The sequence below is a fragment of the Trichomycterus rosablanca genome, chromosome 4 (assembly GCF_030014385.1).
Source record: "Trichomycterus rosablanca isolate fTriRos1 chromosome 4, fTriRos1.hap1, whole genome shotgun sequence".
In the NCBI taxonomy this organism is placed as follows: domain Eukaryota; kingdom Metazoa; phylum Chordata; class Actinopteri; order Siluriformes; family Trichomycteridae; genus Trichomycterus; species Trichomycterus rosablanca.
This window is the reverse complement of record NC_085991.1, coordinates 26,744,879-26,768,102: the sequence shown is the minus strand read 5'-3', so window position 1 is coordinate 26,768,102 and position 23,224 is coordinate 26,744,879. Positions and strand designations below refer to the sequence as shown.

Here is a 23,224-nt window from a genome sequence, read left to right as displayed (position 1 = left end):
TGGCACCCTTGGGCAACTCTTTTCAACATAACGATTCAGATCAACAAGAGTGTGCTAGGTCAGACACTCAGAGTTGGGTTTATTTACAGCATTTAGCAGACACTTTTATCCAGAGCGACTTACAGAAGTCTAAAAACAAAAATCTGCTGAAATCTTGTTAGAAGAAAATATAGGTACATTAAATGATTTTTTATTTTTTTTTAATTATTTAAAATAAAAATACATCAGTTAATTCAAGCCACACTATTTCATATGGACAATTTATTGTTTCATTGTCTGTCTGTTTTACTACTGTATTATCCTATTCAGGGTCGCAGTGGGTCCAATTCAGTGGACAAAAGGTAGGATACACCCTGGACAGGTCGCCAGTCCATCACAGGACTCACACACACGCACACACGCACGCACGCACGCACACACACACGGCAATATTAGGATCTATAATTAACCTGACTGCAGGTCTTTGGACTGTGTGAGGAAACCGGAGCTCCTGGAAGAAAACCCACACGAGAACATGCATGTATACAGCTAATAATGATGAATAATGTGCACGGCTGCCACAATCAATAAATAACAGGGGGGGGCCAAAGGGGAGAACATGCCAATTTCACACAGATAGGACCCAGACCCCGTACACAGTGCATTGCAGTTGCAGGGCTGTTTTGGCAGTCAAAAGGGGGCCAACACAATATTAGGAATGTGGTCATAATGTTATGCCTCATCTGTGTATATCTATTTTTGAGATTCCCAGGCATGGTATCTATAAGACTCAAACTCCCAATCATACAATAAATAACCTTTATTAATTTTAAAATGTACACTGAGGTACTGGAGTGACTAAAAGACCATCAATATAATAATAGAAGCATATTTTCATTACAACACATGCAAGGTCAAATATTATGATTTGAAAATTGTGTACATGAGTAAATAAATAAATAGTACATGATTTTTGTACCTGCTTTTTCCAAAGCTCAGTAAGAACACACAAAGCCACAGGCCGCAGTTTGGGGCAGCTGGCCAGCCTCTGAAGAACATGCAGGACCTGCGGTATACAAAACTGCGAGAACAAAAACGAACCTTGATTAATGAGGAAGATCAGGGGGTCTGTCAACAGCAACCCAGAGTACTGTAATTCCTTTATAAACACCTTAGATAAATACCAAGCGGGAGCACTAACGGATCTGGGAGCTGAAACCGTGTGCAAGTTCATTAACTGATTGAAAGAGAACAAGCTGATGTCCAAAACAAAACCCACTTCCATAAATCCTCTAGGTGTGAATTATACACATTCTAAAGATATATTTTGTTTCTGTGGCATTATTTTACTAGTAAGCAAAATGCCAGCTCTACATACAAGTATACAGCTCATAATAATGAATAATGTGCATAGCTGCCACAAGCAATAAATAACAGTATCAGTGGGGGAGCCAAAGGTTTCATAGCTGGGTCTATAACGCCAGGTGAACTGTTACCATGACAACAGAAGAAGCATAATTATGCCCCAAATTTAGCTGGTCCCAGACACATCTCGCTCTGAGGTAAATACTAAAAACAGTGTGCAGGCCAGAGTAACTCTGCATGCTTCACACTGCTGCAATTACTGCTGAAATGACAATACGGAAAAATCATAATACGAAAGTGCGGTGCAGATACGTACCTGGTGCGTTCCCAGTTTTGGTAAAGTGAAGAGCACTGTGTGAGATAAAGCACCATCAGAGACTCGACTCAGCTTAAACATCAGCACCGGCACCATACACGGGACCTGAGACACAAGCACAGAGAAAAAAAATGATAAAAAAGCATTAAAAATAGAAAAGACTCAGAAAATACACAAAAACGCTCTCAGAAAATACACAAAACATGAAATTTGGTTGATTATGAATTCTACTAAGTAAAAAAATCATCATATACAGCATAGGTGGGCAATTAAGTTTTGCAAGGGGCCACATAAGAAACTGGGACTGTTGTGGAGGACTGGACCAATAGAACGAACTTGATTCTGACCAGTATTAACTGAATCTCTTTATAAAAAGCAGTAAATTGTTGATAAACTGTAACTGTTAAGAATAAATGTTACACCGCTCAGGTGGCGCAGCGGTAAAATACGCTAGCACACCAGAGCTGGGATTTCGAATACATCGTATTGAATCTCAGCTCTGCCATCCGCCTGGGCTGGGCGGCCACATGAACAACGTTTGGCTGTTGTTCATCCAGGGAGGGAGCCGGACAGGGACCTCATAACTGATGCAATTACGACCTCTGCTGGCTGATTGATGGCGTCTGCACAGAGTAGAGGAATAATGTGATCAGGGTGTGGCTCTCCGTGCACAAGGCTGATCCGCATATGAACTCGCCTCGTGCAGGTGAAAAGATGCAGTTGGCTACTGCGCATGTGTCGGAGCGTGTGTCAGTTCGCTCTCCTCAATCGGGGCAGGGGTCAGCTCCAGTAGAAAGGAAGCATAACCCAATTGGGTAAAAATTGGACGCGCTAAAAATTGGGAGAAAATGCATTAAAAAAAAAATCTTACAATCAGGCGAGTAAAAACAAACATTATTTAACATTTTAATCATATTTTACTAAAAAAGGTGTGAACTATATGTGCAGATTTTCAAATTAACCTTAACTTTACACAAAGTGCTATTGCTATTTTGTTTGGCGTCGTCTAATTACCTCATTTGCTGTTTGTCAGTCATTTGTTCTTATTGGATATCACAAAGCTGGACTTGATTGCTCAAATCCTGGATGTGTAAAACTTCCTAACTAAAAAAGTCCTTGTTGCTTTTTTAGTTTAGCTAGCAAAGCTTTATATGTGAATGCTCTGCATCATTCAAGTTCATGTATTTCTCTGTGTTTAGTATCGTAATGGATTTAAACTGGAATCCTTAAAAACAGTGGTCTGTTCTCCACTAACTAAACACACGACTTTAGTAACACACGACTTTACATCTGACTTTAGTAAATAATGATTTAAAAGTCCATGTCTTGTTAAAAACTATACATATTGTATCAATTGCAATCACAGTTCTATTCGCCAACACATTATGGTGAAGCTGGATACACTTGTACACACGTGGTTGACAACTAAACTTAGCAGTCCCTTTAAAATAAAAAACAATGCTATTGTATTGCATGTATTATGTACACTTATTTATTTATCTGATCTCTAATTATCAATGCCCAGATTCCTAAAGGAAACAATAAAGGATGTATTTTATTGAGGGTTCAGTTTGTACAGCAATATTTATTTTGCAAATTCAACATATTACAATTTGCCACACGAGCAACGATTGGCTGTTGTTCAAGGGGTGTGCAAAAGGGTTCCTCATAACCAATGCAATTACGACCTCTGATGGCTGATCGATGGCAAAGGATAATGAGGATCATGGTGTGTCTCCGTACACAAAGCCGATCCACATATGAACCCGCCTCGTGCAGGTAAAGAGATGCAGTCGGCTACTGCACACGTGACGTAGGGGGCGTGTGTTAGTTACGACTCTCCTCAGTCAGAGTGGGGGTCAACATCTGCGTAATTCAATTGTGTATTTAGATACGACTAGACTGGAAGGAAACTGGGGGGAAATGCAAACAAAAATTGTAAGCAATATGGTGAATTAAGTAAAGACGCAGTAATTGAGCAATGTGCGGGTGCTCAGGTGGCACAGTGGTCACACCAGCATTAGCATTACATCTTAGCAGAGCTGGGCATCCATCCAAACACAGCTGGCCATGTTTGAGGGAAAGAAGGTCAGATGGACAGATGGATTAGTTGGGGAAAGGGGGGGTCACATACATGCAATGTGGCTCTGTGTGGGAATCCAACAGTGGCAGGTGACAAGAAGTGGCTGTAGATTCACTATTAAGAACTGGAAATGACTAGATTAGGAGATAAAGGGGAGAAAATCTGGGAATGGGGGTGTAGCTGCGTTTACTTTTTACTTCACGAAATCAACATAAGATGGCATTTGACCAGGAATGCTCAGGTGCTTGCATAAGACTGAAGCATTTCTGAAGTAGACTTTGGGCCAATGATGAATTTCCTTTAAGCTAAACAGTAAAAATGACTGACAGAGTCCTGGTGCTGCTACATGTTTTGACAGCAGAAGAGGAGGAAAAAAGGACAAGCAAATTTTGGCAACCTTCCCCCTAATCATTACAATTGCTGCTTCACTGAGTGATGCTGTCACAAGCCATCTATCTCAGCCAGCGTGAGTGTAGGAGTGAGGAAGTGAGTGAGTACTAAGCTTTGAAGTGCTATGCAAAAGCTATAACCCCCTCCTCACTACTCATACCTCATTTCTTCCTAAACATAGCTCACAGTGTTTTTATAATGTTCCATGCTGGCACACGGCCAGTATTTACCCAGCTTCAGGTCCTCAGAACATTGTGATGTATTTAGCATAAGGGTAAAACTGGCAGTGTTCAAACTGGTGCCAGTATATACTGACAGTGCCAAACTAGTGTCAAAGCATTATAAGGCTCAGGGTAAAAGACATCTAATCACTTCCTTTTCAGTCAATAATGGGCAGTTGTAGCCTAGTGGGTACGGTACTGGACTAGTAATCAAAAGGTCGCTGGTTCAAGCCCCAGCACTGTCAGGTTGCCACTGCTGGGCCATTGAGCAGGGCCCTTAATCTTCAAATATTTCATTTTTACAAACAAGGTGGAAATCTCACCTCTAATGTGTCATTTACTGTAGTTATTCTGGTTTCCACATATATGCACACATATACACATTCACTTCATTTTGTATATTTTACCACCACTTTATCCTGGTCAGGGTTGTGGTAGCTCTGGCTTTCCTGGAATCAAAAGGCACAATGCCACCCTAACAAATGCCCAACCGGCAGATATTACCGCTGGGGACTTAAACCCTGTATCTCTGAAGTAGTTGACTAACATACTGTAATTTACCGCTGTGCCACCTAAGCATCTCACATCCAACCATCGTGCCAAACTTCAGGAGAGAATTGCCAATTCTCAATGCAAGACTGCAAATGATTTAGTTTTTTACCATCTACTGTACATAATATTGTAACACATTCTAAGAATCTGGAGAGATCTAAGTCCTTGTAGGGCAAAGCCAGAAACCACTACTGAATCTCTTAGAAGAGCTCTTAGAAGGCTGTTCAATGGTCTTCTGTTCTTCAATGGTCAGGACCACTACAGAGCAGGTATTATTTAGGTGGTGGATCATTCTCAGCACTGCAGTAACACTGAAATGGTGGTGGTGTGTTAGTGTGTGTTGTGCTGGTAAAACACTGGTACAGCGCTGCTGGAGTTTTTAAATACTGTGTCCACTTACTGTCCACTCTATTAGACACTCCTACCTAGTTGATCCACCTTGTAGATGTAAAGTCAGAGATGACCGCTCATCTATTGCTGCTGTTTGAGTTGCTCATCTTCTAGACCATCATCGGTGGTCACAAGAAGCTGCCCACGGGGCGCTGTTGGCTGGATATTTTTGGTTGGTGGACTATTCTCAGCCCAGCAGTGACAGTGAGGTGTTTAAAAACTCCAGCAGCGCTGCTGTGTCTTATCCACTCTTACCGGCACGACACACACTAACACACCACCACCATGTCAGTGTTACTGCAGTGCTGAGAATGACCCACCACCCAAATAATACCTACTCTGTGGTGGTCCTGACCATTGAAGAACAGCATGAAAGGAGGCTAACAAAGCATGCAGAGAAACAGATGGACTACAGTCAGTTATTGTAGAACTACAAAGTGCTTCTATATGGTAAGTGGAGCTGATAAAATGGACAGTGAGTGTAGAAACAAGGAGGTGGTTTTAATGTTATAACTGACTGGTGTATGTACACAATACAATGAAGTTAAACAGTGAAAACATTGCAAATCATTTCTCTCTACTTATATACAATACCCAGTGACTGATTTAGAGTGTTTGGGCTCCCTGAATGTACAGCTATTTTAAAACCTAAGGGAATGTAAGCTAGTCAGCTGACAATAACGGATTAACCCTGTAGTGCTCCCACTACACTCCTCATCATGGGGGTCCAAACAAATAGCACTACCCCCTAAGTGCATCTTAACCTCTGATCCCATTAGCTAGCCAATTGCCAGTCCTAAACAGCACAGTTAAGCTAATGGGAGGAGCAGTGTTAAGTGCATGAGCAGTGAGAGGGGAAAGGAGTAAATACTAAAAGTGTGAGTGAATGGCAGAAATATGGATAAAAATTCTCATGTTGTTGTTTTAACAAAGTCTGGTGTGTGTGTGTGTGTGTGTGCTCTGGAAGCACTCAATATAGCAAATTAAAATAAATCTTGGAGAGCCTGGAACATTCATCATCGTTCTGACTTTGGTTGTGTCCCAAACCACATACTAAACAGTGTGTCAAAACTGTTATGTCAGCATAGGTGGTGTACTAACCTGTCAAGCTGAATAGTAAAGCTATTTGTCATTGAGTGTATCTGGGTTTCCTTTATTTTATTACACCAGCAAAGATTCAAACCTCCACTCATACCCATTTCCACTTCTTAACTGGTCAATCTCTGTGAAGGTAAGTGGTAAGTTCAAAGAAAAGTCCAAAGAAAGGGATCTGCATATTACTGAAAACTCATAAATCTATTTAAATTGTTTCAAACCTGTTTAGAAAAAACATAGTTTGCCGCTCAGGTGGCGCAGCGGTAAAAACACACGCTGCAACCAGAGCTGGGTTCTCGAATACATCGTATCGAATCTCAGCTCTGCCTTGCCGGCTAAGGCTGAGTGGCTACATGAACAACGATTGGCCTGTTGTTCAGATGGGCGGAACTAAGCCGGATATGGGTCTCTCTCTGTCAGACTGGTGCAATTACGACCTCTGCTGGCTGATTAGAGGCGCCTACACAGAGATGAGGAAAAAGTGCTCTTAGGGTGTGTCTCTCCGTACACAACGCTAGGTGGCACAACATTCGTCAATGTGTGGGTGATAAGATGCATACGGTTCGCTGCCCACATGTCGGAGGGGGCGTGGGTTAGCTTCGATCTCCTTGGTCAGAGCAGGGATTGGCATAGGCAAAGAGGAAGCATGATGCAATTGGGCAATTGGACGCACTAAAAGAGGGAGAAAAACGGGAGAAAATGCATTTAAAACAAACAAAAAAAAACAGTTTACCACAATACACAACACACGGCTGGAGGACTTGTGTTCAAGTTCTGAACTAGTCATTTTAAACAACTAAAAATTATATTTGTCAAACAATAATGGGTGTTATTAGTACATTTTTTATTGTTGGTGTCAAAGAATAATAAAAATGATGTATGAACCTCTCAACATCGCTATCCTTGTTAAAAAAAACCCAGCATGATACAAAACAGCATGTCAAATTAATGCACTACTCATGGGCTCTTTAAAACTTATTCACTATGTAGTCAAGACCAATCAGTTGGACAAAGCCCTTTAGCCGTAGTAATTTTATGTAAACATAATTATAAGGAATTTAGCATGTGCTATACACAATTCTATAAAATCTAAAATTTAAGAAGTAAACAAAATGCTATTTCTTGAGGCGCTTAAATGATTCAGTGGTCTAATATGCTAGCTCACCCCCGCCTGCACCAGCACCATGGCTCTACGTATGCGATTCTTCGCTCTCTGAGGCCCCACCTCTAGCAGGTGAAAACACACAGTCACTGTCAGCGCACATCAAAAGGGGGCACATAACAGTCTAAAGCCCTCCTTGAACAAAAATGGGATTAAGAACATTGTTGCAATTGGATATGACTAGACTGGATGAAAAGAGGGAGGAAAATTAATCTTGAAAGGGAGGGTCAAAAGAGTTCATCATTGCTGCTGCAACTGAGGCCTCTGCTGGCTGGTCAAAGGCACCTACACAGAGATGGGGAATAATGGAGAGCAGTGTGTGACTCTCTGTATGTGATACTGCTCTCTGTGTGAACCCGTCTCTAGCAGGTAAAAAGAAACTGCACACCTGTTGAAGGGGAATGTGTGTCTACAGCAGCTGAGGAGATACTACTGGGTATTTGGAAACAAATAGATTGGGAGAAATAAGGAAAATGCATGTAACCAATTAAAAAAAAATTTTAATTAAGAAAAAATGTTAAGAAATGGCCATTGGTCTGTTACCAGGAACTGTTACAAATGGCCAGTCTTCTGTTACCAGTAACATACCAGTAAACTACCTCGGCCCATAACACACATTCTTTAAATACAAACCAAAGCATCACTGTGACATTCAACATTTCAAATAAAAGTGTAGAACTTGCCAACCACTGGTGATAGTTACACATTTTTTTATTTATATATTTTATGCGTTTTTCTCCCATTTTCTCCCAATTTAGTGTAGTCAATTTGTCTTCCGCTGCTGGGGATCCAAGATATTTTGCAGTTGAGGAGGGTACATTGCTGCTCACGCCTCCTCTGACTACCGCAGAGCCCTTAACAGAACCCTTTTCCACCTATGCACTCTGCACAGGCGCCTCTATCCGCCAATGAGTGTCCTCACACAGCATTTTGAAGACCCCGCCCACATATTCCGATCATCCCTCCAAGCAGGCACTGCCAAATATGACCGCTAGATGGCGCCATCTGACCGGTGGGAACGCCGAGTTTCGAACTGAGGAGTTCAGAATCTCGGCGCTGGTGTGCTAGAGGAATATCCCGCTGCGCCACCTGGGCGCCTACATACATTTTTTTATATTAATTATAGTAATAATAATAATACCACCAACCAATTGTAGTTTTACCAAACATCGACAGAAGCCTGTTTAATTTCAGGTCGAACATACTTTAAGTGGTACTCTGTTTTGATTTAAGCCCTTTTTAAACAGGCACACCCAGGTCTTAACCAACAATTAACAACCAATTTAGAACAATTTGCAACCAATTAAATGCTAAGAGTTTAAGTCAGATATTGGGTGCCTTATATGTGAATATAAGCAGATACATGCAGAAGTGGTTAATTTTAAGTAACAATACAGCAAAGAAAGAACAGGAAAAAATATTTATGCTGCTTGAATGGGATCAAGTTTGGCTTATTCCTCTTTTTGTGGCTTTTTGGTGTTTATATCAGCTGATAAAATATTAAGCATATAAGCTAAACCATCAAACTCTCATTCAACACATGGATGGCTTTATATGATGTGAATGACTATTAGAGTCAGGTTACATGATTTTAGACTCTCCTGAACATTATTGGAATCAGAAGCTATGGTACTCAAACATACACTTCATTTTTAAGTCTGACACTTCTGTATTGCTTAAACAAATTCTCATTGTTGCACTGCACTGTACTGCTCACTGTCATTGTCATGCCATCTCTCCATCTAGCATAACTGCATACTGCATAATCTCTCATTCGCCAACATGTTACCTAGCAACACTGGCATCTGAATGGATAAAGGATGGGGAGATGAGTGCAAAATGGCTCTGGCTATAATTTCTATTCAAATGCCTCCTGAATGGCTTGCTTAATGAAGAACTACAGAAATATTCTGGACACTTTATTACTCAGTTATTTATTAGCCTCTAATGCTTAATATGTGAATCATGTGACACAAAGCCTATTCCAAAAAATAGGTGGAATACTCGCTAGACAGGGAATTGTTCTATTCCAGTGGACCATGCAATCATACACTTACACCTATTGAAATTTAGAGGATCACCAATGCTGTATTTGTAGCAGTTTTGAAAGTGGTACCATTAAAGACCATCTATGTATATGGCCAGAAATAATGTAACCCCTGTACCTTTTTTTTTTTTAAATGGATCATTTCTCCAAAAATTTATGCATTACAAAAATACAAGTGCATTTCTAAGTGTATACCTGAGTGGGATCTGCTTCACAGATTCTTGCTGCAGTGTCCAGAGCCAGCCTGCAGAGATCCCCCTCACTGCTGAGGATAAGGTGGGTGAGAAGAAGGGGAAGAGCATCTGGGACATATTCACACAAAGGTAGAGCGGACTGGACAGAATAGAGCCACTCTATAGAGGCAGCGGGATCTGCTGAGACTCCGCGTAAGACACTGGTGGCCACCTGCAGCTCACTGTACCATGTGCTCAGAGGAAGAGGTAGCTGGGTAGCGTTGTCCTGTGAAGAGAAGAAAAGCATGAAACATACAGAGTCAGTTTGTCAACAAATGTGAGGGAAAATTATTGAAATGTTTAAAAACAATGCTCCTCAAGGAAAGACTGGATGGGATTTGCATATTTCTCCCTCTGCAGTGCAATATATCATGAAATGATTGAAGGAATTTTAGTGTGTAATGGGCAAGGATACAAGCCTAAGCTGCACACCCATGATCTCAGATTCCTTAGAAGGCACTGCATCAAGAACCATCATTCATCAATAGCTGATATAACCACATGGGCAAGGGATTACTTTGGCAAACCTTTGACAAGCACTACAACACAGAGTTACATGCAAAAAAAGAATTCTTATGTTAACAATGTCTAGAAGCAGCGTCAAATTCTCTGGGCTCGAAGGATTTGGGGATGGACCATCACACAGTGGAAATATGTACTGTGGTCAAAAGACTCATTATTTTTATATCTTAAAAAAAAGAAAATGGATGCTGTGTGCTCCAGACCAAAGACAAAAAGAACTATCCAGACGGTTACCAGCAACAAGTCTGAAACGTTGTGTCAGTTTCCTTGATGATGGTGATTTACATGTCTGTGATGACAGCATTAACGCAGAAAAGTAGTTTGAAAAGGTAGAGCAACGACGGCCATGTATTTTTCTTCAAGACAATGCAAAACCACATGCTGCACACATTACAAAGACATTACATGGCCATGGAAGAAGTTAGTACTGCCTGCAGTCCTGACCTGTTCCCAATATAGAATGTGTGGAGAATTTTCAAATGAAAAATGTGATGACAATCATGCTAATAAAATCTGTTGGTTCACTGATACAAGATAAAACACAAGTAGTGTTAAAAACCTTGATGTTGTATGTGGACATCTGAAGTTTGCGACATTTAATGAGCAACAGTGATGTTAAATTAAGAGCTGAATATACCTGTACTGGATTACACAGCTCTCTCTGGACGATCTGAAGCAGTGAGTTAGCCAGGTCCTGGTTCTTCGCGTGAGTTTGAGGGTCTGTTAGAGCCTCCATGAGGGTGGAGCAGGAAAGCACCTGCAGCAGTGGCATTACTAGCAACTGTGCACTCCATGGAGGCCTCTCTTCGTTTGAAACCACCTTCACACCTAAGAGAAGGAAACATAACTAGTGTTAAACAAAAACGCATTAAATCACATCATAATTTTTTTTCTTCACAGACGTTTAATCTAGATCTGATAAACTTTTATTTTAAATGGAAGCCCTTACAAGATCAGACATTATACATAAAACACAAATGGTTTTATCCACTGTGTATTAGAAATGTGAACAGACGGTAACAAAAGTTTGAAAATCAGTTAGAAGAAGCTGCACATTTAATTGATTGTTAATTATCAGCATGTGTCAGCTATAAAAAAAAAAAAGCACAAAACACTTGCACTTTGATTTGCAAGATGAAGCATCTAACAGTGTTGTGACAGGGCCAGATAACAGATGCCTAAATAACTGACGGTTTAAATAAAAACATGGCCGTGTATGTAAAAAATTGACAATAATCAGTAGTCCCAGTGATCAGCAAAAGGCAAGTCTCAATGACAGGGATACATTTTACAGGTTAGCTGGTTTTAAAATTATAACAAAGTCTCAACCAAAAAAAATAAGTCCTGGAGCATAAACTGTTTAACAGATCTTCATGTTCTTCATTCATCAGAAACACAAAATCCCACCACAAACCCTTTAAGACCTAAAGTAAAGCAGTTCTGGGAGCAAAATCTGGTATTAGGACCAGTCCTACAAGATTTAAGGATTTTAAATGTTGCGGTTAACCAGACATAAGATCACAGTAGGATAAAGTTCTGTACAAAACATCTGTACAGTTTGAAAGTGAGCTTGAAAGCAGCTTGAAACAAAAGTCAAGAAGCTTAGAGCTTTTATTTTTCTTCCGATCTCTGAATGTCTTATCTAGCCATTTGGTTTATTTAATTAAAGGTTTAACGCCTCATACTTTTCATTCTAGACAGGAAAGCTTATCATTGTTATACTTATACTTATATGTTAAGTTACAGTTCTTGTTGCTTCCAAGTTCCTTCCTTGTTGCAAGTAGTGAACAGGCAGTACAGTGGTACCTTGAAACTCAACGCCAGTTGGTTCTGGAAGTGGTGTTGAGTTTCAAGGTATTTTTTTTCCCATCAGGATGTATGGGAAACCTGTTAATGCGTTCCATGGTCCCATATATTTTAGGCTAATGTAAAATAATGGGGTAGTTTCTGACACTTATACACTGAAAATAACACAAATATAATAAAAACCACTGAAATAAAAAGCTGATTCTTACAATTTCTCACAACCCCGAGCTGTAACACAAGTTTAAAAGTGAAACAGTGAGGAAATACAGAACACAAATACATGTGAACGCTTTCAGACTGGATTTGACAGTTATTTCACACAAATGCAGATTTGTCTCAAATTAGCATCTGCTCAATGGCCGCTTAAATGGAGCAGCGGTAAAAAGACACGCTGCAACCAGAGCTGGATTCTGAGTACGTCGTATCGAATCCAGCTTTGCCTTACCGGTTCGAGGCTGTATGAGCAACGATTGGCCGGTTGCTCAGTTGGGGGGGGACAAAGAACCAGATGTGGGTCTCTCACTGTCAGAATGCGATTACGACCTTTGCCGGATGATTAGAGGCGCCTGCACAGAGATGAGGAAGAGTGCCCTTAGGGTGTGTCTCTCCGCATGCAACGCTGGGTGGCGCCACACTCATCAATGTGTGGGTGGCAAAAATGCATCCAGCTGCTGCCCATGTTTCGGAGGGGATATGGGTTAGCTTCGATCTCCTCGGTCAGGGCAGGGTTAGACAGAGAGGAAGCACGATGCAAATTGAACAATTAGATGCACTAAAGGGGGAGGAAAAGGGGAAAAATTTTAAAAATAAATAAATAAAAAATTTACATCTGCTCAAGCTGAGCTCTAAACTAAGTGACTTCATTGTTAATTTGAAATATATAAATACATTTAAAAAAAAACAAACTGAACATGTTGAGTTTAAGGGAAATGTTAAGTTTAGGGGTACAAATTTCTCGACGAAGGGCATTGAGTTTTAAAGATTTTGAGTTTAGGGGACCTTTTTACCTATTTAAATTATTTAAACAATATTAAAACTGAATTTTCTTTGTTCAGCTGTTGCTGCTAAAAAAGACAATTTTGTATCTCCAATTCACCTCTCTTGCATGTTTTTGGACTGTGGGAGGAAAAATATATATATATATATTATATATATATAATTTTTTTTTTATTAAATGAACATTTGACTGTGGTCCCTCAGACATCCTAGAATCTGCTAAAAATTTGCCTACTCTGAGAATGTAAAAGCATCAGTATCAATAAGCGAGGAGAAAAACCTCACCGAGCTCCAGGAGGGCGGTCTGCTGTGAGGCGGAGGCCTTAAGAAGAAGCAGCGAGATCCCCATGATCACTTGATCAGACGGGAGGTCCTGCAGAGAGAGAGAGACAGAGAATGGTATGAGAAGACTCAAGAAAGAGTGGGACACAGATGCAGTCTTAGAGGGGGCAATAAACGCTGCTACAATCGCTCCAGGCTGGTATGAAAGCCAGCAAAAGCCTTTAGAGAGATGAGATGGGAGGATTTGAGGAGATTAGCGTGGTGTAGTTTGAAGCTAGCGTGTCATGTTTACAGTAACAGATTCCTGAAGGCTGAGAGAAACACTGAGTTTTCTGTGTAAAAGGAAACAACATTTTATAAACAGTGCGTGAATTCTTTGTTTACGGTCTTGTTAAGCAGTACCAGAACAAATGAATCTGTTTGATTTAATAATAAAGGCACTGTGTGAGATCCCACCCCTAAATCCCAATGTTAACATAGACTAAACTCAAATCCCTAAAGCTTACACTGATCCAGACACCTGCTTAAGCCTTAGCATCAAAACAACAAACCTTTTAATCACATGTTCAGTTCAAACATGGAGCCATATTCCCAGTGAGGCATGCAAATTGAGTTTATGCTTAAATTACACACATCAGCATTCACAATACAAACACAATACAAACAAAGGGCAGCTGTAGCCTAGCGGTTAAGGCGCTGGACTAGTAATCGAAAGGTCACTGGTTCAAGCCAGAGATGTTCACAAGTCACAAAATACAAGTCCGAGTCAAGTCATGAGTCTTTAGGTTAGAGTCCAAGTCAAGTCATGAGTCTTTAGGCTAGAGCCCAAATCAAGTCATGAGTCTTTACGCTAGAGTCCAAGTCAAGTCATGAGTCTTTACGCTAGAGTCCAAGTCAAGTCATAAGTCTTTAGGCTAGAGCCCAAGTCAAGTCATAAGTCTTTAGGCTAGAGTCCGAGTCAAGTCACAAGTCTTTAGGCTAGAGTCCAAGTCAAGACGTAAGTCTTTAGGCTAGAGCCCAAGTCAAGTCACAAGTCTTTAGGCTAGAGTCTGAGTCAAGTCACAAGTCTTTAGGCTAGAGCCCAAGTCAAGTCACAAGTCTTTAGGCTAGAGTCCAAGTCAAGTCACAAGTCTTTAGGCTAGAGCCCAAGTCAAGTCACAAGTCTTTAGGCTAGAGTCCAAGTCAAGTCACAAGTCTTTAGGCTAGAGCCCAAGTCAAGTCACAAGTCTTTAGGCTAGAGTCCAAGTCAAGTCACAAGTCTTTAGGCTAGAGTCCAAGTCAAGTCACAAGTCTTTAGGCTAGAGTCCAAGTCAAGTCACGAGTCTTTAGGCTAGAGTCCAAGTCAGGTCACGAGTCAATATAATATACACAAAACATATATTGGAAATGTAGTGAAGAAATAAACAAATAATATGTAAGTTCAGATAAAAAACAACAACAGATTAGCGTCATTTACTAGTCATTGTGCAAATGAATGTAACAAGAAGGTACCAGTTAAAAGCTAAAACTGATACGTTTTGTTTCCATTGCAAAACAAAAGCGTGCGATGAATCACGGCGTAGTGGCCAAAATCCAAAACACAGCAAAAAAAATCATAGCCACTGCTTACCTTAGCTTATGTTCTTCCAGATGCTATTACATTTATAACCGTGTGTCCCATTAGGAATATAATCCGTTATTTTGTAAATGTGCTTATAATTAAAAACCTCCAAACTTTTCTTGGTTGAGAAGTAAAACACGTTAGAAAGCCAATCAAGCGTTTCATTAACACATCATCTGTGTGACGCAAACGGAATAAATGCAAAAAACAGCATTTCTTACTAAAAATTTTAATCAGAAGGTCTGACTGGTTCAGAAAGCGGTTCTTTCAACAATTAGCGCCAATTCTGTAGGAGCGTTTCATTCACCCCAGTTGGTCCTGTGAAGTGCACTACGTAGGGTATTCCACCATTTTAAGTAAGATTCCAATCCAATTTTACTTTCTTTATCACACTCATGCTTTCTAAATGTTGTGATGCGTCACAAGAGGAGGCTGTGCCCCAAATCAAAATAGCTGACGCTAGGGACTCTTGTTGTTTACGAGTAAATTTTTTGCGAGTCATGAGTCGAGTCTGAAGTTGCTGTGTGTGCCCATCTCTGGTTCAAGCGCCACCACTGCCAGGTTGCCACTGGTGGGTCCTTAAGCTTTAATTGCTTAGGCAATATACTGCCACAGTACCGTAAGTCACTTTGGATAAAAGCATGTACTAAATATCAATAATGTAATGTAATAATGTAAATGCAAATGTCTCTATTCACCCTAAGGGTGGCGTCAAGACTTTTTTTGGACAGTAATTTCGTCCTGAGAACCTGGATTCAAACATTACCACTGTCTGTATCACTGTCTGTGAAGGTTGACTAGTTATTTTCATTTCACCATGGGTGTCCTCTTGTTAATTTAGCTTCCCCCTACCAGTCTAAAATTCCCCTAAATGTGAGTGATTGAGTGAATGACTGTGTAAAGCTTTTACAAAATCAAATCTGAATACCTTCCCGCATGTATTTGTTAATGCACCTCCTTAACATAATGGGCTACACTCAGATTTGTATTTAAAACAATGCCTTGAAAAACTAATAAGCCCCCAACCCTTTATCACATGGATAATTTTTGTAACTATATGTTTTGCTAAGAGCTATCCAGATAAAATGAGTTCCTGATGCAAAACGCATTCAAATAAAAAATGTCAACAAGTGGTGGTGCGCACTATTTTAAGGCCTCGCCACAGATGTTCAATATGGTAAAGATTAGGACATTTTTTTGCATTAAACCACAGTGTTGCAAAAATTCTTCCAGTCGCAGCTTATTACAACTTTTATGACTCATTCAGAGTGACGGCTGATGTTACGCCAGCCCTTCTAACCAATTTCACCAATAGTTTGTTAATTCAATATTAAACAGAAGCCTGACCTAGGCAATGTGGTTGTAATTTCTTAGTAGTTTTCTTTACTGCTCATGACAGAAGTATCAAAGCTTACATGTATTGTCATGCATTAAAATGGCTTGGTATCATTCCTCAGATCTGTGCATCTCTGTTTAAACTATTTTTATTTGTTCTATAGGCAGCCTATACAATACTGTCCTTGTGAGGTAACTGAAAACACATGTTCCACAGATATCCTACATATGTGTTAACTCAAGTTATGTGTAATGTGTTTGAAATCAGTTCTACAATGACAGGGAAAAATAAGTATTTCTCTTTTTTGCTATTTTATCTATGCATTTTCTTCATTTTTCTCCCAACATATTGTAGCCATGTAGTCTTCTGCTGCTGGATAGGGTATTTCTTCTATTTATTTATGCATTTTCTCCAAATTTAGCTTAGTCAATTTGTCTTCCGCTGCTGGGGGATCCCTGATTGCAGTCGAGGTGGGCATATTGCTGCTTACGCCTCCTCCGACCCGCGTGCAGCCCTTAGTGGAACCCTTTTTCACCTATGCATTCTGCACAGGCGCCTCTCTATCTGCCGATCAGGGTCCTTACACAGCATTTGAAGACCCCACCCACATAGTCCGGTCATCTCGCCCTAGCAGAACCGTGTCTGCTACAGGCACTGCAAATTATCCCTGCTAGATGGCGCCCGGCTGACCGGTGGCAACAACGAGTTTCGAACCGAGGAGTTCAGAGGTGTTCTAGCTGAATATCCCGCTGTGCCACCTGGGTGCCGAGAGGGGATTTTTTGCCTGATACACGCTCCCTCTGATGCATGTTCAGTCCACCAACACCCTCTTACGCACCCATACTTCGGTGGATTCTCCGCGTTCCTCCACTTCTGTATAGGCGCCTCAGGCTACTAACCAGGCTCCTTATACAGCATCGAAGACCCCGTACCTTTTTTATAGTTCAGATTTAGTGGCCAATTTGGTCTGCTGCAGGCACTGCCAACTGTGCCTGCTAGGGGCATCTAGCCGAACAGTAGTAGAGCTGAGATTCAAACTTGGAGAGTACAGAATCCCAGTGCTGGTGTGCTAGTGAAATATCCCACTGCACCACCTAGGCAGCCTGAGAATACATATTTCTGAAATGTCACCTTTGCCCTTTTAATTCAATAATACTATATTTAAAATTTTCCAGTTAAATGTGTCCACAAAATACAACAAATACACAAAATACAAAAACTAGTTTACTTAGGATAAACAGATATTTAAAGCACTGCCATTTTAAACTAAAGATGAACAGAATATTCTAGTGCAGAAGAACGCTCCCACCATCCTTTCTGCTAAGTGCTTTCTCTTGTATGATCAAACTCACCTTTTTACATACTGGCAGTATCCGGTGTAGGGTGTGCAGCAAGGACCTCAGTTCTCCTCCAAGCTGGAGGCTGAGCTGACAGCCACACATGAGCTGTAGCGCTAGCTGTGCTAACTCTGTCCTCCAGTGATCCGGCTCAGCGAGCAGAGCAGAGCTTAGAGACTCGGCCATGGAACTCAGCTCCACCATGTCTGTAACGCTGTCCACCTATATACAAAACCAGTCGATGCAAAACACTGTGCATTAACAATCCTGTAGGATTATAGATTACACTCATCCTGACAGCACATGCTCATGTTTTAAAAATGGTCTGTTATACAGTGTATGATTTACATTGCTTCAATGTGTTTTTAAAAAAAGCGTCTGTACACCATGGTAGGTACTGCATTTGGAATTCTTGTTGAACAGGAAACTAGAATTTCTATAATGGATTATTTTAAAAACCAATTAAGCCCTCTGTTATAGAATCCTTCTCAACCTGATATTTAAAAATGGTTTTACACACTTTGGTTACATTCATGACAGAAACGGTAGTTACTCATTACACAAGGTTCATCAGTTCACAAGTTTATATCAAATAACCACAGTTATGGACAATTTAGTATCTCTAATTCACCTCAGTTGCAGAACATGCAAACTCCACACAGAAAGGACCCAGACCACTCCACCTGGGAACTGAAACCAGGACCTTTTTGCTGTGAGGCGACAGTGCTACTCACTGAGCCGCCGTGTTGCCCTGCTACCGGCAGACTGGTTGTCTATACAGACAATGACTGGTTAATCCAACAGGTAGGAAGCACCAGAGGGAATTCCTCATAACTGCTGCAATTATGACCTCTGCTGGCTGTTTGATGGGGTATGCACAGGGACGAGGAACTCTCCGTGCCTGATACGGATCTCTATATAAACCCTTCTAGTGCAGGTAAAAAGAAACAGTAAGCTACTACACACGTCAGAGTTACGACCCTCCTCGATCAGGAGTGAAGGTCAGCAGCAGTTGAGGAAGCGAAATGTGATCAGGTTATTGAAAATGACTATATTGGGAGGAAAATTGTGGGGAAAAGCATAAAAAAAAAAAAATAATAATAAAAATAAATACATACATTAAAAAAAAAAAAAAATACTAAATGAAAATCCAACTCCTACCTCCCTTGCTCCCTTAACTTACTAACACAGAATTTGTACTAGATGTGTAGTATATTGACTAGGACACACCAAAACATTTATTCCAATTATCATCAGCTACTCAGTGGAATTACCTTTGTACTTCAAACTTCAATATGCGGACAGATGACCTTACATTCTCTAAGAATATTTTCTGATAAAGCGTATAATTCATCCTTTAATAACAGCAAGCTGTTCATGGCCTGATAAAGCAAAACCAATCCTGGTTTTATAAGTACCAAATGTCTGTATCAGCCTTCACTAAAATCCATTAACAAATGCTCACCAGCATATGAGGAAACAACTGAACAAGGCAGTGCAGGATCTGATGGGTGACCGGTGTGCAAGCTGAACTTTGACCTTGATCGACCTCACGGCACTGTAGCAGGACTCGGAGCAGGCCGTGTCGGAGCAGCGCATTCTCTGGCAGCCTCTGAGGCTCACAGTAGAGGTAACGCAGGAACGGAGCCAGCATGGAGATAAACAAATGCTCGTTCCTAACACACAGAGACATCCAATGTTAGAAATCAGCTCTTTCATTTTTGTCTACCTAGGTACTGTTAAATACTATTCATCAGAGAGGAACCATAATAGTATATTATTCTAAAAATAATAAACAATTACACAATAAGTAAACAGTTCTAAAGTTATTTGATCCTCTCTAAATTTAAAAAAGAAACGTTTAAACTAATACAAATCTAAGAAAGTAAATCCCTCATACCTACATATTCAAGTTGTATTGGAATGTAAAGGGTTACATTAAAAATACATTTTTCTTGTTATTTGTTAGACATAACATAGCCCTTGTAAGAAATTCACATTTTGGAAACATTTTTGAGGATTATCCAGGTACTTTTGGGCTAAGTTTGTTTTCTATGGTTTACTTTTGGCAACTTTTACATTAATTAATGAACTTGTGACTTTCTGGAAGCACAGAAAAAGCCAAGTGGAAGGAGGCAGAAAGAATTTGGAAATGCCTGCACAGTTCTGGGACACATTTTGATGGAATGACAACTTAAAACTGGAAATATATGGCCATATGGACCAGCTTTTAAGGTGAGGGGGGTTGAATATTTATTTTTTAAAATAAATGATTTGCCACCTATTAAACTTACAGCTGTTGTATTAACTGTTTATGGTATGCCGGTATATGACAAATCCATACCGTACGAAAAATCAAAGCCGGTATACCGAATGTCCCATCATACCCCCAAGCTCTACATCACATGGCCAAGTTTATGGAGAACCATGGTCATTAACATGGTGTTGCCAAACTGTTGCCAAATCATATAATATTGTTTGCAGCTAAAAACACTATGGAGCGTCGTGCAGATTAGATACTTGTTAACCAGGTAGGGGTAGCATAACAGTGTTATCAGATGAGAGCGGTTTTCTCTATATGGTGGTACAAAAATAAACAAAAACAGCAAAGAAATGAGCTGTGTCAGCAGTTTAGAAGTTTTTTTTTGTTCCAACTTAAAACACTAAAACATTATATACTGTACGGTTTGTCAGGGCATAGTTGTTGCAAAAAAGCAAACGGTTAATCGACGTTACTACCGGGGCGAAAATACTTCAGTTTCATTGCTATACTGATGTTATACCAACAACACCAAAGCAAGCTGGAAGCGTAAACATGTAGTCCAAGTCGTCCACTTTTCAACAACAGACCTGTGAACAAGTTGTAGAATCAGTGGAGTCATACCTCAGTATAATGGAGTATAACGGTATAACTGTGCACTTTATCAGTGGTGACTGAAAAACTGCAAACGTACTTACGTACTAATGACAGTAAAATCAGCCACAGACATATATAAAGTCCCAGTCATACAAAAAATAAAACATACCATGAGAAAAATCCTAAAAAATACTGTGATACAAATTTTTTATCATACCGCCAAGCCTAATGTGATGCATTACCCATATTTCTGTGTCACAATACAGTGGGCAAAGGACAGACTTATATCTATAGTCATGGAAAGAAATAATACAAATAAGAATTTTCCAGCAATTCCAGTGCCTCACCTCCCCAAAAACCAATTGTCTACTGAGTCTTAGAACACTGATTTCATTTTATAAACCTTTGTATTGACATCAATAATCAGACCATCTTATAAGATTTGATTCATTTAAGCACATGGGAGAATATTTGGTGCTGACTTCCTACCAAGCTTGTGACAGGTTTAGGAGCACAATCAAAGGAATTTTGCCATTTTGTACTAAAACCTGAGCTTTTATTTAAAGCTTTTTAAATAAACATAACCATATGCCAACTCCGTTAACTTAAAAAATGTCCTTTTCTGGAGCTTCTGATTTGATTTGAGCTCTCCGTCTGGCTCTCACCTGGCCGTTGTGCTGAAAGGGGACGTTTACCTGTCAGCAGCCAGCTGAATGAAGTCATCAATCTCCTGAAGCAGAGCAGGCCAGCAATCGGGCCGATTCTCCAGCACTGTGATGTACGGGTGAGGACAGCTCCTGCCACAACAAACATAAATACACACAGGTATTAGCAGATGCATTTGCTATCAGCCATACATAAATCCCAAGTACTGGGAAATTAAATAAGTCATTTTTATTGGTTACTGAACAGTGATGATAATGTATATCTAAGTTACACAACTAACACACCAAACCTCAGGGGGAGTTTTAAGTAGCCAATCCATCTCTGCATGATGTTGGAAAGTCAGAGAAAATGCACACAGGCACAAGGGCAACATGTAAAATCAGTTACAGTTACAGATAAGCAAGGATTGAACTGAGATCCAAGAACCCATGTGGTTTTGTGGCACACACTTTACTTAGCTGCACAACCTTGCCATCCTCTGCCATAATAATTGGCTGTTATATGACCATGTAAACCAATCAGAAAATGTAAGTCCATGCAATTATGAAGCCTGTTATAAAAATAAAAATAATCTTAATACACTGCCTGGCCAAAACAAAGGTCACACACTCTAATATTTGGTTGGACCGCCTTTAGCTTTGATTACGGCACGCATTCGCTGTGGCATCGTTTCTACAAGCTTCTGCAATGTCACAACATTTATTTCTGTCCAGAGTTGCATTAATTTTTCCCCAAGATCTTGTATTGATGATGGGAGATTTGGACCACTGAGCAAAGTCTTCTCCAGCACATCCCAAAGATTCTCAATGGGGTTCAGGTCTGGACTCTGTGGTGGCCAATCCATGTGTGAAAATGATGTCTCGTGCTCCCTGAACCACTCTTTCACAATTTGAGCCCGATGAATCCTGGCATTGTCATCTTGGAATATGCCCGTGCCATCAGGGAAGAAAAAATCCATTGATGGAATAACCTGGTGGTTCAGAATATTCAGGTAGTCAGCTGACCTCATTCTTTGGGCACATAACGTTGCTGAACCTAGACCTGACCAACTGCAGCAACCCCAGATCATAGCACTGCCCCCACAGGCTTGTAAGGTAGGCACTAGGTATGATGGGTGCATCACTTCAGCCACCTCTCTTCTTACCCTGATGCGCCCATCACTCTGGAACAGGGTAAATCTGGACTTATCAGACCACATGACCTTCTTCCATTGCTCCAGAGTCCAATCTTTATGCTCCCTAGCAAATTGAAGCCGTTTTTGTCGGTTAGCCTCACTGACAAGTGGTTTTCTTAAGGCTACACAGCTGTTTAGTCCCAATCCCTTGAGTTCCCTTCGCATTGTGCGTGTGGAAATGCTCTTACTTTCACTATTAAACATATCCCTGAGTTCTACTGTAGTTTTTCTACCATTTGATTTCACCAAACGTTTAAGTGATCGCTGATCACGATCATTCAAGATTTTTTTCCAACCACATTCCTTCCTCGAAGATGATGTTTCCCCACTGTCCTTCCACTTTTTAATAATGTGTTGGACAGTTCTTAACTCGATTTTAGTAGTTTCAGCTTCTCCTTAGATGTTTTCTCTGCTTGATGCATGCCAATAATTTGACCCTTATGAAACAGATTACCATCTTTTCCACGACCACAGGATGTGTCTTTCGACATGGTTGTTTAACAAATGAGAAGCTACTCACTGCATCAGTTAGGGTTAAATAACTTGTTGCCAGCTGAAACATAATCATCCATGCAGTAATTATCCAATGGGAGGCTCTTACCTATTTGCTTAGTTAAATCCAGGTGGTGACCTTTTTTTGGCCAGGCAGTGTACTAACAGTTGTTTTACTATTAGTGATATTCATTTCCCTCATTTTTTTTTTTCATACAGTCATTTTTTTAATGTGCCTAATTTGATAGATAATGTTGGTGAGAGTTGTCATATATAATACATGTAATAAAAAGACTTTTTTCCACATGGGGAAAGAATGTTGA

The 23,224-nt window shown here is 40.3% G+C and overlaps 1 protein-coding gene across 2 annotated transcripts in view; it reads right to left on the bottom strand.

Annotated features, from left to right (window-relative positions):
- focad (focadhesin) overlaps positions 1–23,224 on the bottom strand; it is a 94,396-nt gene that overhangs the window by 51,492 nt on the left and 19,680 nt on the right. For both annotated transcript variants that reach the window (XM_062994084.1, XM_062994085.1), the window contains exons 6-13: positions 21,265–21,366; positions 19,178–19,388; positions 17,728–17,934; positions 13,443–13,530; positions 10,993–11,183; positions 9,796–10,059; positions 1,661–1,765; positions 959–1,060 (exon numbers count right to left, since the gene is read on the bottom strand). In XM_062994084.1, coding sequence (XP_062850154.1) covers positions 959–1,060; positions 1,661–1,765; positions 9,796–10,059; positions 10,993–11,183; positions 13,443–13,530; positions 17,728–17,934; positions 19,178–19,388; positions 21,265–21,366 — 1,270 coding nt within the window. The remainder of the gene's footprint in view (positions 1–958; positions 1,061–1,660; positions 1,766–9,795; positions 10,060–10,992; positions 11,184–13,442; positions 13,531–17,727; positions 17,935–19,177; positions 19,389–21,264; positions 21,367–23,224) is intronic.